This window comes from Hyperoodon ampullatus (genome assembly GCF_949752795.1).
Source record: "Hyperoodon ampullatus genome assembly, chromosome: 7".
Taxonomy (NCBI): domain Eukaryota; kingdom Metazoa; phylum Chordata; class Mammalia; order Artiodactyla; family Ziphiidae; genus Hyperoodon; species Hyperoodon ampullatus.
The window spans coordinates 28811849-28827878 of NC_136920.1; the positions used below are offsets into that span (position 1 = coordinate 28811849).

A 16030-nucleotide genomic window follows, 5' to 3' on the forward strand; every position below is an offset into this window, starting at 1 on the left:
CTAAGCCTGTGCACTACAACTATTGAGCCTGCACTCTAGAGCCGGCAAGCCACAACTACTGAGCCCGTGTGCCACAACTACTGAAGCCCACGTGCGTAGAGCCCGTGCTCTGCAACAAGAGAAGCCACGGCAATGAGAAGCCTGTGCACCATAAAGAGTAGCCCCCGCTTGCCGCAACTAGAGAAAGCCTGCGCCCAGCAACAAAAACCCAACACAGGCAAAAAATAAAGGAATTTATTTTTAAAAAATTATATATATATATATTTTTTAGAAAAAGACTGACTTCAGATACCAAAGCAGGTAGAATATTTATAGATAGCCTTAAAATATCCTACATGTTGGGGCTTCCCTGGTGGCGCAGTGGTTGAGAGTCCGCCTGCCGAAGCAGGGGACACGGGTTTGTGCCCCAGTCCGGGAAGATCCCACATGCCGTGGAGCGGCTGGGCCCGTGAGCCATGGCCGCTTAGCCTGCGTGTCCGGAGCCTGTACTCCGCAACGGGAGAGGCCCACGTACTGAAAAAATAAAATAAAATAAAATAAATTTTAAAGCCTTTATCTTTCAGAGACATGCTATGGTTGAAAGAGGCACATACATGGCATGAAATTTGCTTTGAAATAAAAGCAAATATAAAGTAGGGAGCCAAAGTTGGTAGGGACATATATGAAACAAGACTGACCATGTGCTGAAACTGTCGAAGCTGGCTAAAGGATACATAGGGATTCATTATACCAGTCTCTCTAAATGTGTTTGTTTTGAAATTTTCCATAATAAAAATGTTGCTGTTGTTTGTAGTAGAGAAAATCAACTTCTAAGTGGCTAATTTGTGTTCTAGATTTGTTGTTGGTCCACAACAAAGGTTAATGCAGAGGAAGAAATTATAATGAACATTAGAGAAAAGGTATATATTTTGAAACAACAGTTAAAGAAGATTTCATAAAATGTTATTCAAGTGCCATAATTTACAAGCTGAAGTACCTTAAAATTTCTTAATAAATAAGTCCATTAAGCGTGAATAACAGACATACTCATTCCAAAGTATATTTTAGGAGGAGGATGCTAAAATGTCCATAAAAAGGTGCACAATACATAAATGTTAATTAGCTGATACTACATTAGCTGCTAATAGCAAGTTTGGAACCATCATCTTCTATGCCATACTAAAATCCAGGAAGTTAAAGAGGATCATATTCAGCCCAAACTTGCTCTTGTTAAAAATGAAAAAAGTAATACAAAGATATTAACTAACAGCAAAAGACCATCTCTAGTTTTTGTTTTTTGTACAGCCACAGTTCTACTTAAATCCCGTCCTTCCAAATGGTTCACTTTTATTTTGGCACTATACCAAATCAAACTCTGACTTCAATAGATTACTGTCTGTTTAAGTGGGGATAGTATCAGCTGTTTTTACCAGATCAATACTCATTTTTGCAGCTTGCTCAATATGAGATATGTTTTAAAATCTTAAGCCATCTAATTTAAGCAGATCCAAGCAAAAGTACTTTAGCTTATCCACATTTTTGTGTTTGCCAAGCTTCACTGGGTCAGACAAATCTGGTCTCAAGTTATTTAAATAAGATCAGTGATCACACAGTAATGAGAATGATGGCATTAAATCATATGAAAATGTCCTTATTTTATTCTGTTATATCCCATAAATGCCTACAGGCTTACCAACATAGGTTAGGCTACATGCTCAGGATCCCTAAAGAACCGTAAACTTATGGAGGGCAAATTTAAACTCTGAAATATTAGATACTAAGTCAAAGCAGAATATACTCTAGTATTAAATATATTCTTTATTAAAATCAGTATCTATTGAAGACTATCATGTGACAGATATATTGGGGAGGGGGAAGGTGGGAAGGGAGGACTAAGCAGCTCAAGTTGGATTGTTAAGAAACATCCAAGGGTTAATGGGTGGGGACCAACAATAAACAAGAGTAAAGAAATATTTAATATCAAGGACTGATAAGTGCTATGAAGAAACTTAAAGCAGGGAACTGGGCAACACAATGATAAAGCAGGGTATTGATGGGGGCAGGGGTACTAAGGAGAGGCCTCTCTAACAATGTGACATTTTGAACTGAACGCAGTGAGGGAGAAAGCCATGTAGATAATCAGAGGGAAGAGTGGTCCTAGTAGAGGAAATAGCTCAAAGACCCAGAGATAAGAGCATTCCCGCTACTGTTCAAGAAACAATGGAAAAATGGCAAGTTTCACTCAGAGATAAAAGAGACAGAGGGCAAGGGAGAGTATGTGGTCATGATTCTAGAAAAAAATGAAAGAAAAATGAGTGGATATGCTAAAACCAGATCCATGTCCTCCCATTTACCTCTTCACATAATATCTTCACACATTTTCTAACACAGCTTGCACAATGATTAACAAATACTTACTACTGATCAAAAAGAAAAACGGATTGCAAAAAGGCCCAGGCTGGAAAAGGCCTAGCTAGATTGGCCCAAGTGAAAATTCAGAAACTGTGTTGGTAGCAGCCTGGTAACAAGTTATCTAGCATGTTCCTAAAATTTAAAACCGCCGTAGCAGCAACAAAGCATAAACAGTTAACAAAGAAATAAGATTTTTTGTAAGCAAGTTTAGCAAAAGAGCAGGCAATATGTTTTTAAACAAAACCTGCAGTCTCATTTGAATCACTGGAAAAAAAAATTCTCTTACTGAAGATTACCATCATCAAATCTTTGTTCAACTATCACTATTTCAATTAGCCTATTTAAATCTACAATGCCTCCCCCATCCACCTTCCATTCTTCATAAGCCTGTGTTTTCTCATATCACCTACCAACATACTAGATAATTCACAAAGTTATGTTTATTATTTATCATCTGTCTCACTCCACATACCCAGTTTAAATTCCATCAGGGCAGGGATCTTGGTTTTGTTCGCTGATGTATTCCAAGCTCCCAAAGCAGTGTTTAATATGAGAGGTGCTCAGGAAACATCTCTAAAACTCCCATACCTTACGGCAACCATTCAAACTGGTGTAAGCCGATGTTCCCAAGTTTTTCTCCAAAAACTTTTAGTCAAAGTATGCTCTGGGAAAATAATTCTAATTTTTAAAGTAATTGAGAAAGTACAACCTTCCAGCACAAACATTAACACCCAAGAGACCCAACATCTTTCCTCCCCCCAACACCCTTCTTAAAAGTCTCCCATCACGGGGCTTCCCTGGTGGCGCAGTGGTTGAGAGTCCGCCTGCCGATGCAGGGGACGCGGGTTCATGCCCTGGTCCGGGAGGATCCCGCATGCCGTGGAGTGGCTGGGCCCGAGGGCTGTGGCCGCTGGGCCTGCGCGTCCGGAGCCTGTGCTCCGCGGCGAGAGAGGCCAGTGTACCGCAAAAAAAAAAGTCTCCCATCACGAATGCCTTTGACTTTTTTCATCTGCCAATTCTACTTCATTCTAAATCCCCACAGCCAAAAGTTTTCCCCGAGAGCCAGGACACTGACTAACAGTCTCTGAAGTCACACTTCATGGGTTCAAATCCTGTCTCTGTCACTGACTAGCAGTGACCTTGAACATGTAACAGCTCTCGGTTTCAGTTTCCTTGTCTGTGAACTGGCTAACAACACTACCCATCTCACAGAGTTGTGAGAATTAAATGAGATAACGCATGTACTATTAGACCAGTGCCTGGCACATGGTAGGCATTCAGGATCTGCTAGTTATCACTAACAGCTAAGGCTCAGGTCTCAGCCCTCTACCCTTCCTTCCCAGAAACCTTAACCTCTGAGATTCCACCGCTGTCTCTATACAAATGTCTATTCAGACTCCCTAAATTCACCTTTCTGGTCTTGTCGGCCGAGGACAAATACTTTAAAGAATATACAAGTGTTATAAAAGAAAACTTGGTGGGGCTACTTAGATTTGGCAGTAAGGGAAGACCTTTATGAAGAGATGATTTTTAAGCAGAGACAAAAATGGCAAAAAGAGGGTGATAAGATGACAAACAGCATTAGCATCACCTAAGAACTAGTTAGAAATGCAAATTATTGGGCTCCGCCTCAGACCTACTAATTCAGAAACTTTGGAGTTAGACCCAGCAACCTGTGTTTCAACAAGCCTTCTGGGTGATTCTGAAGGACTCTTAAATTTGACAACCACTGGTCTAGGGTTAGATTGTGTCAGAGAAGGGAATTACCAGACTTGTTTTAGCCTTAGGACATCCGCACGTGCTCTTTCCTCACATTTCAGGGAAATGCTACTTCTTCAAGCAGGAAATTTTCTTGTTTGTCTACTTTCTGACTCCCACTCCCCGCAAGAAAGTAAACTCCACAACAACAGATGTTGTCTATCTTAATTACCATCGAATCCCCAATGCCTAGAAGAGGTACGTGGAATATCTGTTGACCAAAATGAGTGAACATTTTCGGTATTTTTCTTCACTGCATCATTCTCCAGTCACCAGAAAAAGGTCAACAATATTTCCCTTGTTCTTACTTTTTAACATGTACCCTTGTCAACAATCTCAGGCAATTTGATCTTTAATGTCTCTCACATCCACTCCTTCCTTTCTATACCAGTATCACCAGTCTCCTATCCCCTCTGTGATGATTAATTTTACGTGTCACCTTGATTGCCCATGGGAAGCCCAGATTAACCACTGTTTCCGGGTGTGTCTGTGAGAGTGTTTCTGGATGAGTTAGCATTTGAAACAGTGAAGTCAGTAAAATAGACTGCCCTCCCCAGTGTGGGCCAGCATCATCCAATCCATGGAGAGGCTAGAGGAATCTGTCCTCTTTTGCCTGTCTCTGTCTCAGTTTGAGCTGCGACACCTCATCTCATTTTCTCCTGCCCCTGGACTAGGATTTACATCGTGAGCTCCCCTGGTTCTCAAGTCTTAGAACTCAGACTGAATTACACCACAGGCTTCCCTGGTTTCAAGGCTGCAGAGAGCAGACATATTTATATTATATATCCCCTACTGGCCGTGCTTCTCTGGAGAACCCTCATACCACCTCCCTCCTGGCTGGTCTGATGAACTGCCTCTCATTTGGTGTCCTGTTTTCTACCTCTGCCAATTTTAATCCATTCTGTACTTGACTGCCAAATTAATTTTATTAAAACACTTTTCTTGCTAATATCATCATCGTTGTCATCATAATCATCATTCTTCTCAAAAACCTGAATTTCAAAGCTCCCTACTGAGCTGTAGAGACTGAACTCCATGGCCTGTCATCAAAAGCCCTCCAAAATCTAGTACTGATACCCTGTGCAAGAGTATTACCCTGGTGACCTCCCCAATGAAACACACCTTTGTGTAGTCTCCCTCCTATAACTCTTCACCAGGCCCAGGACTGCTTTGACCAGCAGACTGCGACAGAAGTGATGCTGTGCCAGTTCAAGCACCAGCCCTAACTAGTCCAGCAGATTCCACTTCCTTCCTCTTCGGAACACCTGCTCTTGGAAGCTCCCTCTTTCTGCTAATACTTTATTCCATTTACTCAACATTAACAATAATTCAGATCAGTTTGTATGCAATACACCTGAAAAATGCTCCCTTGATCCCCTTGAACTCGATTATAATTTTTCCTTCGAAGCCCCCAAACATTTTCATACTTCTTAAAAAGAAACAAATATTCTGCCTAGTACTATAGTTATTTCATTCATTCACTGAATGCTTAACAGGCACTTACAATGTGCCAGACATTGTTCTAAGTGCTGACAATATCGCTAATATTCTATTTTTTTAAATTAATTAATTAATTTAAATTTTTGGCTGCATTGGGTCTTCATTGCTGCGCGCCGGCTTTCTCTAGTTGCAACAAGTGGGGGCTACTCTTCATTGAGGTGCGCGGGCTTCTCACTGCAGTGGCTTCTCTTGTTGTGGAGCACGGGCACTAGGTGTGCAGGCTTCAGTAGTTGTGGCTCGTGGGCTCTAGAGCACAGGCTCAGTAGTTGTGGCACGAGGGCTCAGCTGCTCCGCGGCATGTGGATCTTCCAGGACCAGGGCTTGAACCCATGTCCCCTGCATTGGCAGGTGGATTCTTAACCACTGCGCCACCAGGGAAGTCCCAATATTACTAATAGTCTATACGCTATTCTATATGCTAGACACCATTCTAAACACTTTTCTGTGTTCTCATTTAATCTTCAAAAAAGCTCCCTCCTTTCACACAGGGAACTTCAGGCACAGGGAAATTAAGAAACTTGTTTAAGATCATACTGCAAGTGTTGGAGTCAAAATATAAACCCCACCAAATTCTAACTTCAGAGCTTATGCTATCAACCATTTCTCTAAACTGCCTTCTGCAGATGTGAACAAGACAGCTTCCTGTTCTCATGGAATATGCATTCTACTAGTGGTGGTTAGTGGTATGGGGAAAGGGTAGTGATAAATGATACATATAAATCTATAAAATTACTTCAGAGAGTGATAATGCTATGAAGAAAATAAAACTCTGTGCTGTAATACAGTGACGAGAAGTTACTCTAGATAGGGCAGCCAGAGAAGGCCTTGCTGAGGAGGTAACATGTGGGAGAAGACCTAAATGTCCAGAAGAAGCAGCAAAGCAAAGACCTGTAAAGGAAGTTCAGATAAAAAGAACAACTAGTGCAAAATTCCTAAGACACAAATATCTTAGCATGTTTCAGGAACAGAAATAAGGCCCATGTGGCTAAAGGATGGTGGTGGGAGCGGAATGATGAGGTTGGAGAATTAGCCAAGGCCTTGTAGGCCACGATAAGGACTTTGTACTTTCCTCTGAGTAACACTAGGAGGTTTTAAGGAGGGTAATGACATTACTTGATTTATATTTTGAAATGTTAACTCTGGCTGATGCATGTTTAATAAACTCTAGAAAGGCTAAAGTAGAAACAAGGAAAGCAAGAAACAAGGAGGCAACTGCAATTGTCCATGTGGGAAATTATATATATGGAGATCAAACCAACAGGATTTACTGAGGGAGTGGATATGAGAGGGAAGCAATGAATCATAGATGGCTCCAAACTCTTAGGCATGAGCTACAAAGTAAACGGTAATATTATTTACTGAGGTAGGGAAGATTAAAGGAGGAATTGGTTGGGGGGTTAGGGTGATAATCATGTTTTGGACATATTATGTTTGAAATACTTATTCAATATCCAAATGGAGATGACAGGAAGACACCTAGATATGAATCTAGAGATATAAATTTGAAAATCTTTTTATATGGCAACTTCACCGAGGGTGAGTTGAAAGAGAAGAAAAAGGATGGAGCTCCAAGTGTCACTTGTTGAAGGGCACTCCAACATTTAGAAGCCAAGTAGACAGGCAGCAAGTATATCATCCTGTCACCCTTCTGGATTACAAGTTTTGTTGTTGTTGTTTTTTTAATTGAAGTATAGTTGACATACAATATTATATTACACCTGTATGTTACAGGTGTATAATATAGTGATTCACAATTTTTAAAGGTTACACTCCATCCATTGGATCACAAGTTCTTTCAGAGGCAGGACAGTGTCTCTTTCATCTTTATGGTACCCTGCAGAACTTAGCTTAGTAACAGAAACTCAGAGATGCTCAGTACATTCTAATGAGTGAATGAATGTTTGCCATTTGATTTCTCAAGCTTTCAATGAAGAAATATAATACTCGATAAAGGCAACAGTGCCTTGCATATAATGGACACTCAAATATTTGTTTAATGAATGAAAGAAAAATCCTGGACTGTGTTTTGCTATACACATTTTAGTACTCAAATTGTCCCAGAGAGCATGGCAAGGAAAGGTAGCAAGCAAGCAACAGCCTACATCTCCATACTTCCAACCAATGACAATCAAAAATGCCCTAAACCCTTCATCCTGGTCCCTCTTACAGGGTAGCAGGGGAAGATGGGGAATGGTACTAGAGACTGCAGCAAGGAAAAGAAGGGCTTTCAATTCTCACACTAAAGCAGAGTTCTGGCTTTCATGTCATAAATATGTATTAAGCACCCATTATGTGCCTGACACTAGAGTTAAGTACCAGGTATACAGCAGTAGGCAAAACATATAGTGTCCTTCAAAGAACTTCCATTCTAAAGAGGAAGGTATCTATTACATAAATAGCATATAGGTATGTAGTTATACTTCTAAGAATTTTGTGGAAGCACAGTAAACATATACCATTGCTCAAAATAACAGGGGGCCGAGGGTGGAAGGCAGGAGGTTTCTAACATGAAATACCTTAAGAAGTCAGGTTGGGAGATAGGGAAGGGGTGAGAATTAGTTAGGTGGAGGTAACAGCATGTATCAGGGTTTTAAGGTAGAAAGGAATTTAGGATGATCCAAGGAATTTTAGATTGGCCAGTAAATGCAGGGCCATACACAGCACATTCCAGATTTTTAAAAACTTTACCTTAAGGTGTAGGAGTAGCAATGGAAAGGTTTCAAGCAAAGGAGCAACACGATCAAACTGGTAGATCTGTGTTTTTAAAAATCACTCTGAATGCTATGAAGTGAATGAATTGAAGGCGGGGGGAGGAAGAGGGAGGGACTGGGAATTTGGGGTTGGTAGATGAAAAACATTACATTTAGAATGGATAAACAATAAGGTCCTAATGTAAAGCACAGGGAACTATATCCAATTCATATTTTAAAAAAGAATATATATATATATGTGTAGAACTGAGTCACCTTGCTGTACAGCAGAGATTGCCACAACTTTGTAAATCAACTCAACTTAAATCAAAAAATAAAGAATAAAAAAAAATAAAACAATGAATTGAAGGAAGGAAAGAAAAGGTTTAAGATTACTTAGTTATCCAAGTGAAAAATAATGGCTTGGATCAGGGTGGAGCAGTAGAAACAGTAGACAATTTCAAGATATATTTAAGAGATAAAAAAAATAGCAAGGCTTGGTGACTGAGCACACACAACTCTCAGGTTCTGGCCTGAGCAGCTAGGTGGACAGAGGTGCGACTTACTGAGAAAGGATTCGCTAGACAAGCAGAGGTGGGGTGGATGGGGAAAGTATGAGCTCATCACTAATGATTCTCGCTATACACCCAAGTAAAAGCTCAGAGAGGGAGATGGATATGCGATTAGGTGCTCAGAAGAGGTCTGGGCTTTAGACACATATATGGGCATCTCCAGAGGTGGTATTTAAAGTAACGGGCATGGATGTGATATCCTCAGGAGAAAGCACAGAATGGACAAGAAATCCTATCAATCCCAAGCCCCAAGGAAACAACATGTGGAGATAAGAAGAGTAAGAACTAGTGAAGAACAGGAAAAAGCAGTGGGCCAGAAAGGAGGAAAACCAGAATATACAGTGCTATGGAAGTGAAAGGAAGCATGTTTCAATTAGGAAAACAAATGGACAATGGTGATAAAGAACACTGAAATAAGGATATTAATGACGGTTAGGTTTCCAGGCCAGTTACAAAAGGTCATTAACCCATTACATAGGTAGATTACAGCATCAGACTATCTTACCATGATGTAATGCAGTACAGTAATGAAACATGCAGGCTTTATAGATCCACAATGACCAGGTTTAAATCCCAGCTCCACTACTTACTTGCTATGTGGGTCTAAGTTTATTAATGTCACGATGCCTCCTCAGTTTCCAATTCTTAAAAGAGAAGGTAAAAATAATACCTACCTCAAAAGACTACTGTGAGGATTAAATAAACTAGTGTGGGTGTTTATCACTTAAAACAGTAGCTAGCACAAATCAGTTGTCAGTAAATGATAGCTACTATTTCTTACAACATTGTTTTTATGGGAAAATATTTTCTGAACAACAGAAGTTTATAACCTTTCACTAATTTGGGATTGTCTCTACTCCTTATAAATTGTGATCTTACAGGTCTCATTACAAAAGCCTTGAGGGAAACATTAGATTTAAAACTTACTCAAAAAGTCCTCAATATAGTAGCTGACCATTTTTAGAGAAGTTAATCATTGTTTTCTTTTACGGAAGGGTACCTCTCACACTCACTGCACATTCATACTATAATCAGAAAGAACTTATGTATTAGGAAATTCTAAAAACTGGTGGCAAAAAAAAAAAGGCTGTTTCAAGTCAAAAAGGCAAAAAACAAATATAATTCTATTTTAAAACAAAATATTTCCATTTAGTCACTTTCTGGTGTGACTAAACACAACATCTATCATCACCATGATGAAACAGTCTGTCTCTTCCTGTTCTGTACAAGACATAAATGTCAGGGAGAGAAAAGACACAGGTCTGTAGCTTCCTGATGATCATCTTATTTCCAAAAGCATGGAAAGGTATTTATACTATCTAAACTAGCGCCATAAAGATTATTTCCAACCACATGGTGATAGGCAAAGATATGCTCATTTGGTCCCTGAAACTGAGAAGATCCCAAATAAATGGAGATTTATCAATATATGACCAGGTCCTATCTCTGAACTTCCATATACGTACCAAGCACTATTTTAGAAACATTCAGAAATCTCTCTATACACTCTATTTAAGGTATCAATAAAATGCTTGAGTTTTCCCATTAGTGCTTTATTTTTCAATTGTTAAAACAATGGAAATACCTAATATCTTATGGAGCTGTTATACCAAAAAATTGTTTACTATGCTGTTTCCTATCAACTAATGAAAATGTTTCATTTCAGGACCAAGTAAAGACAAGGTAGGATGTAAGATCCCATGTCAGTAACAACTGAATGTCATTACCATCTGTTAGCTTCTGAATAGGTTACTGGAAACAAGGTGAGAGGCTAACTCCTTATGGATAAGTATCCATACTACGTCATCACAACTAGTATTCATTTCCACCTTCAAGAAAAACTGCCAAAAGGGGGAACAAAAATATTCAACTGATACACAAATTACGAAACAGCTTTTTAAAATGTTACAAAAATATGAGTAGGCTCCTGAAAGCACAGAATACTTAAAGGGCATATTTCAGATTCAGTATTTTTTATAGAACTGAAATGAGCGAGGACATCACAGTTTGAGGAATAAAATGAGGTACAATTAAGAAGTGTGTGTAGCCCTGTACAGATGGCCTGATCCTAACACAAGATGTTAACAAAGCAAGTTGATGGGGGAGGGGGAAAGCCTGCATTTTTCTATGCTATAATTTAGCTAACTCCACCCCCAAAATATATTTTAAGAGGGGAGGGGCTTAGCATTTAAGAATCAGTAATTTCCAATAAACAGAAAATAAATCCCTTTTAGATTATGTGTTCCAAATAAATCTACTTACTGTTTTCAAATGTGTTTGGGAAGTCATTCTTTGTTACTTTGATAAATAACATTTGGAAAATATGACAAGTAGATTTTAGTTTCTTGACTCAGAAGTATTCTGCTAAAAGAAATAACAGAAATAACTAGATAGCATTTGTTTCATGTACCTAATAAAACAGTTGTCATTTAAAACATAAAATATGCTGCACAAATACCTATCACTGCTATTCCCTGAAGAGAAAGTAATTTTAATTTGTAAATTATGGTATTTGATGCAAAAGCTACTTTAAAAATGATAGTCAAATTACCACCAAAAAAAAAAACCAAAAAAAGGGGAAAAAAGTGCCATACATTTTTTCATAAAACTCCTTCAAATGTCTTAATTGTATATAATACAAAGTTATGACTATTTCTGAAAAGTCTCAGCATTTAATTATTTAGCTCCAAATTGGCATATCACATTATTTTTTTTAACCCCATGTCTTTTAAACAAAGGACCTAAAATTTTCTAAGAAAGCGTACTTCCCTTTTCTTGAACAAATTTTTTCTCATTCTCACAATCACCCCAAGGTACTATCTAAGACAAAGACCAGCTACTCTTCGCACATATTTTCCAAATCATGAACGTGGAACTTTTATAAAAACAAAGATAACCTAGAATACTGTAATATATAAAGTAAAAAAAAAAAGTTCACTTCTGTTGTGACAATAATAAAGAAATCTGATGAGATCATAAAACCACGAAGCTTCCTGTTGGTAGCTGAGGATGAAGTCATTAGCAACCCAGGATTCCCTGGTCCTTGTAATCAGAAGCTGCACCTACCAGATTCTTCATTGTTCGGCAGAGGTGTCTTTAAAACACCCCGCTCCCGAATGGTCCAAACCAAACCACGCCTTCCAGTTATCATTCAAATGGACCGTTTCACGTTTCACAGTGTGGCACTACTACACATTTCCCGCGAGCTTAAATATCTAGTAAGAGTCAACATTTTAGATTCCCTTGGTCATGCTGGAGCAAAGATGAACTCTTGAACCCCACGCTACATAATGAATCGGGGCTTCAGAAACCGAGATGGAGAAGCATGCTTCTGTTCTTCAACCTTTACGGCCTTCACCGACCGCCCCTCACCTCCAATTTCTTCCCAACTTTAGTCACCCCAAGGCAAAGAGAGATTCCATACTTCCTGCTGTTGTTAAAAGAGGAGGACACCCAAGAGTAACTTTGAACATGTATACGAGAAATAGCTTCATCTTGGCCACCACTGCAAACATATGTCACCCAGCCACGGCGCAGCGTTCGCGCCCCAACGGGCCCCCTCCTAGGGCCCACGCCCCCGGGGTTCTCCCGCAGCACAGCCCTCCCGGGTCCCCCAATGTCAGGGACGCGGCTCCGCGCCTCTTCCTCTCCCGCCTCCCCCACCCTCACACTCACCGCCGGGGCCCCTAAGACCACATTGTCGGTTCCAATACAATGGAATGTCATTGCCCCGAACCCCTCGGCGCCCCCTCGTACCCCCGGAACCAGTCCCGAGTCTCCCTGATCACCGAGTTCAGCCACGAACCCAAACTTCACCATGTGAGAGCCCGGACCCGGGAGGTGACGGGGACCCACGACTCCCGCCCAATCCTCCCTTTTACCCACGGTCCCCGACCAGCCCCGGCTGCGAGTCCCGCACTGGGCGCCCGCACCCACCCCGAGACCACCCCACAGGAGTCCTCAGCCGTCTCTCCCGGCCAGGGCTAGGGCGAGCAGACGAGCGGAGGGCTCCCAGCCGGCCCGGACCCCTGGGCGGGGCTGCACAGGGGCGAAGGCCCCAAACGCATCCCTGGCCTTTCCTGGCTCACCACGACCCCGCCGCCCACCCTCCCTACCTGGCCTTGAGGCTGGGGCTGCTACCGCTGCTGCAGCTGCTGCTGGAGGCGGCGGCGGCGGCCGCGGCTCGGGGTTCGTAGGCCCAGGCGGGGGCGGGGGGTTGTGCGGTGGCGTTGGCGGGGGCGGCGGGGGGTGCGGGCGGCGGCGGCTGGTCGGCGAAGCCGGAGGTCGCGTAGTTCCTGTCCATCGTGGGGGTTGCGTAGGGAGGGCGGGCAGCAGCGGGGGCTCCTCTAGGGCCCAGCGAGAGGGGGGCGGGAGGGGAGGGAGGGGGCGGGAGGAGGAAGAGGAGGAGGAGGAGGAGGCGGCGGCGGCGGCGGCGGAGGGAGCTGGCCCCCTCACATGGCCCCGGCGGGCGGACGGGCGAAGGGCGCGCAGGCCGGTCTGTGTCGGGGGAACCCGAGCCGCGGTGCGCGGCGAGGCCCCAGCTGGGCGTCAGAGAAGCGGCGGCATCCGCGGCCGGGACTCACGGCGGCGGCGGCGGCGGCGGCGGTCGCTGCGCCCCATGTTGGTGGATTTCCCAGGATGCACCTCCCGCCCCCCTCCGCCCCGCGGCCTCGCCCCGCCTCCCCTCGGCGCCCCGCGCCCGCCGCTCGCGGGCCAGGCGGGCGGCCCGTGAGGCCTCCGCCGCCACCGCCGCCTCTGGAAGGCCAGCCGGGGCGGAGAAGGCTTGAGGCCTGTCCGGCCCAGCCGGCTCCGGGAAGGCGGAGGGGCGCCCGCCAGCCCTAGCCCAACGGGCCGCGGACTTCCCGCCCTCGTCTGCTCCAAGGGGAGCTGTCCGCGCTCGCCGCGCCCCGCGTGGGAAGGGGCCGCGCCTGCCGTTAGTCCTCGCGAGGGAGGGGAAGTTGAACGGAAACCCAGCGCAGGGTGCTGCAGAGGGGGAGGCTTGTCAGCGCTTTGCCTGGAGTTCGTTATTTGACCCTTCGAGTTATTTTGAGCGACTCAAATACTCGGTTCCCACATCGCGATTCCTTTCTCTGCGCCTCGTCCCAAACCAGAAACAGCTGAGCGGGCTGTTTTACAGTTCCGTTTACTCCCTTCCTGCCCAAAGCTTGGTGGGCTAGAGGACCCTTTTCCTGCTGTTAGGGGAGATTTACATTCAAAGAGATTGCAATTCAAACGTATTATTTTCCAATCCTAGTTGAAGGACTTTTCCCAGGGGCTCTTATTAACTGTCCCCACCCCCTCCTTGGCGATTTTTCTCATTCTGGGTTTCAGAATCGTCTGTCCCAAGATAAATACTGCCTCTTCATTGATTAATGCAGCTACCATCTGGATGACTTTAAGTACCATAAATTTAAACTCACTGTGCACACGTTGTGTTGGACTTTTTGTTTGAGACTTGGAACTTCAGCAGGACTCTACCCAGACATTTCCGGTCAGACCTCCAAGCTGTTTGGTGGGAGGTAAATTAAAGATTATTTGCGGTTCTTCTAGTGTATGTCAGAGCTGTGTTTCTTTAGTAACTCACGAGTAGTGAAACTTAGGGATCATAGAAATCACCATTTGGTCCTTAAGGCATAAAGTAAAAGTTTAAAAAAAACCGTAAAGTTTATTGACCACCACCCTTAAAAAATCAATACAGGTTTAACACCTATTTATGTGCTTAGCAGAGAAATCTATCCCTCAAGATAAGCCTGACATAAAGGTTAAGCAAATCAGACAGGCATAGTAGAAGTAATAAATTTGATACATTATCTCACCATTTAAAAAGCAGTTTAAACTTCGGTAATACCTGGTATTGGATCTGCTATTCCTTCTGAGATTAATTTTGTTCTGGGAGATTCTGTTTTCCTCCTGGCGCCTACATCCTTTTGTTCCTATTCATTCCTTTTTGTAAGTCTTTCGGCACCTGTGATGCTTGGAGTCTGGTCCGGGATGGGGAAGCAAGGAAGTGAGTAGTCGTTATTTACAAATGAATTCAAATGTGTGGACACAAGTGACTTTGCCAATTTTATGTTAATCCAAGTATGCATTTACTGAGGATATCTTTGAAAAGTGGTTTTCTTTGGGGAAGGAATTTGCCAGATAATATGAGATCCTGCAGAGAAGTAACATAAATCTTCCTTACAACATTTACTTTTCTTATTGCAGACTGGAGATCTGTAATCTAAATTTAAAAAAATTTTTTTTTCACTACTAACTATTCATTTATAAGTATTTTTGTGAGCACTAAAGTTTTGGCTGTATGGAAGGTGTAGGAAGTGGAGTGGCATGCTATAAATGTTTTATGGCACTTAGTTTGATACCCACAACTGGTACTCAGAATGAGTTATGCAGGCAATACCAAACATGTGGCAAAAAAACCTTTATAGTCCCTCACACCATTATGTAGTTTGTTTATGTCACATAAATCAGAGAAAAGATATTAAGGGGAAATTTTAGTGTTTTATTTATTTATTTAACAGTAAATTTTATTTTATTTTTATTTTTTATTGGGGTATAGTTTTACAATGTTGCGTTAGTTTCTACTGTACAGCGAAGTAGTATTTTTAAAATAATATTACTCTGTCACCATATATGATGTTCCTTTGCCCATTAAGTGAAATTTCCCTAGTTTACCCTAAGTCAATGCAAGTATATTTCCAATGTTACAACATGTCTACAAAATAACATCATAAAATCTTTTTGGTAAAATTGATGGCATTATCTGAAGAATGTCTTCTTCCCTACTGAAAATATACTCCCAACACTGCAAACGTTTCATGTTCTCTTTCAAATAATCCACAACCACGCTGTTTAAGTCTGATCTAGACCGCCTCAAAAGTCTACAATGAGCCTTGTTGTTCTTGTTTTAAGTAACAATGTCCATTCCAGTCTTTGCCTGCGGAACTTAAGATCCAGGTCAACTGTTATGTCTTCCATGACATTCCCCCAACTTCCCAAGGCAAAACCAATTGCTTCCTTTTCAATTGCTCTATGGTGCTTATTATATTTAACACCATCTTGTTGCATTGCAATTCGTTGTGTATTTGCCCCTTTCCCTCACAGATCATGAGTTCCTTA

At 42.2% G+C, this 16030-nt stretch overlaps 1 protein-coding gene across 4 annotated transcripts in view; it reads right to left on the reverse strand.

Moving 5' to 3' along the window:
- The window catches only part of QSER1 (glutamine and serine rich 1), a gene marked incomplete at its 3' end in the record, with an annotated part of 73903 nt that extends 60586 nt beyond the window's left edge, over positions 1 to 13317 (reverse strand). For all 4 annotated transcript variants that reach the window (XM_079708708.1, XM_079708706.1, XM_079708707.1 and 1 more), the window contains exon 1: positions 13027 to 13317. In XM_079708708.1, coding sequence (XP_079564834.1) covers positions 13027 to 13214 — 188 coding nt within the window. In that variant the 5' untranslated portion in view covers positions 13215 to 13317. The remainder of the gene's footprint in view (positions 1 to 13026) is intronic.
- Between the last annotated feature and the right edge of the window lie 2713 nt (positions 13318 to 16030).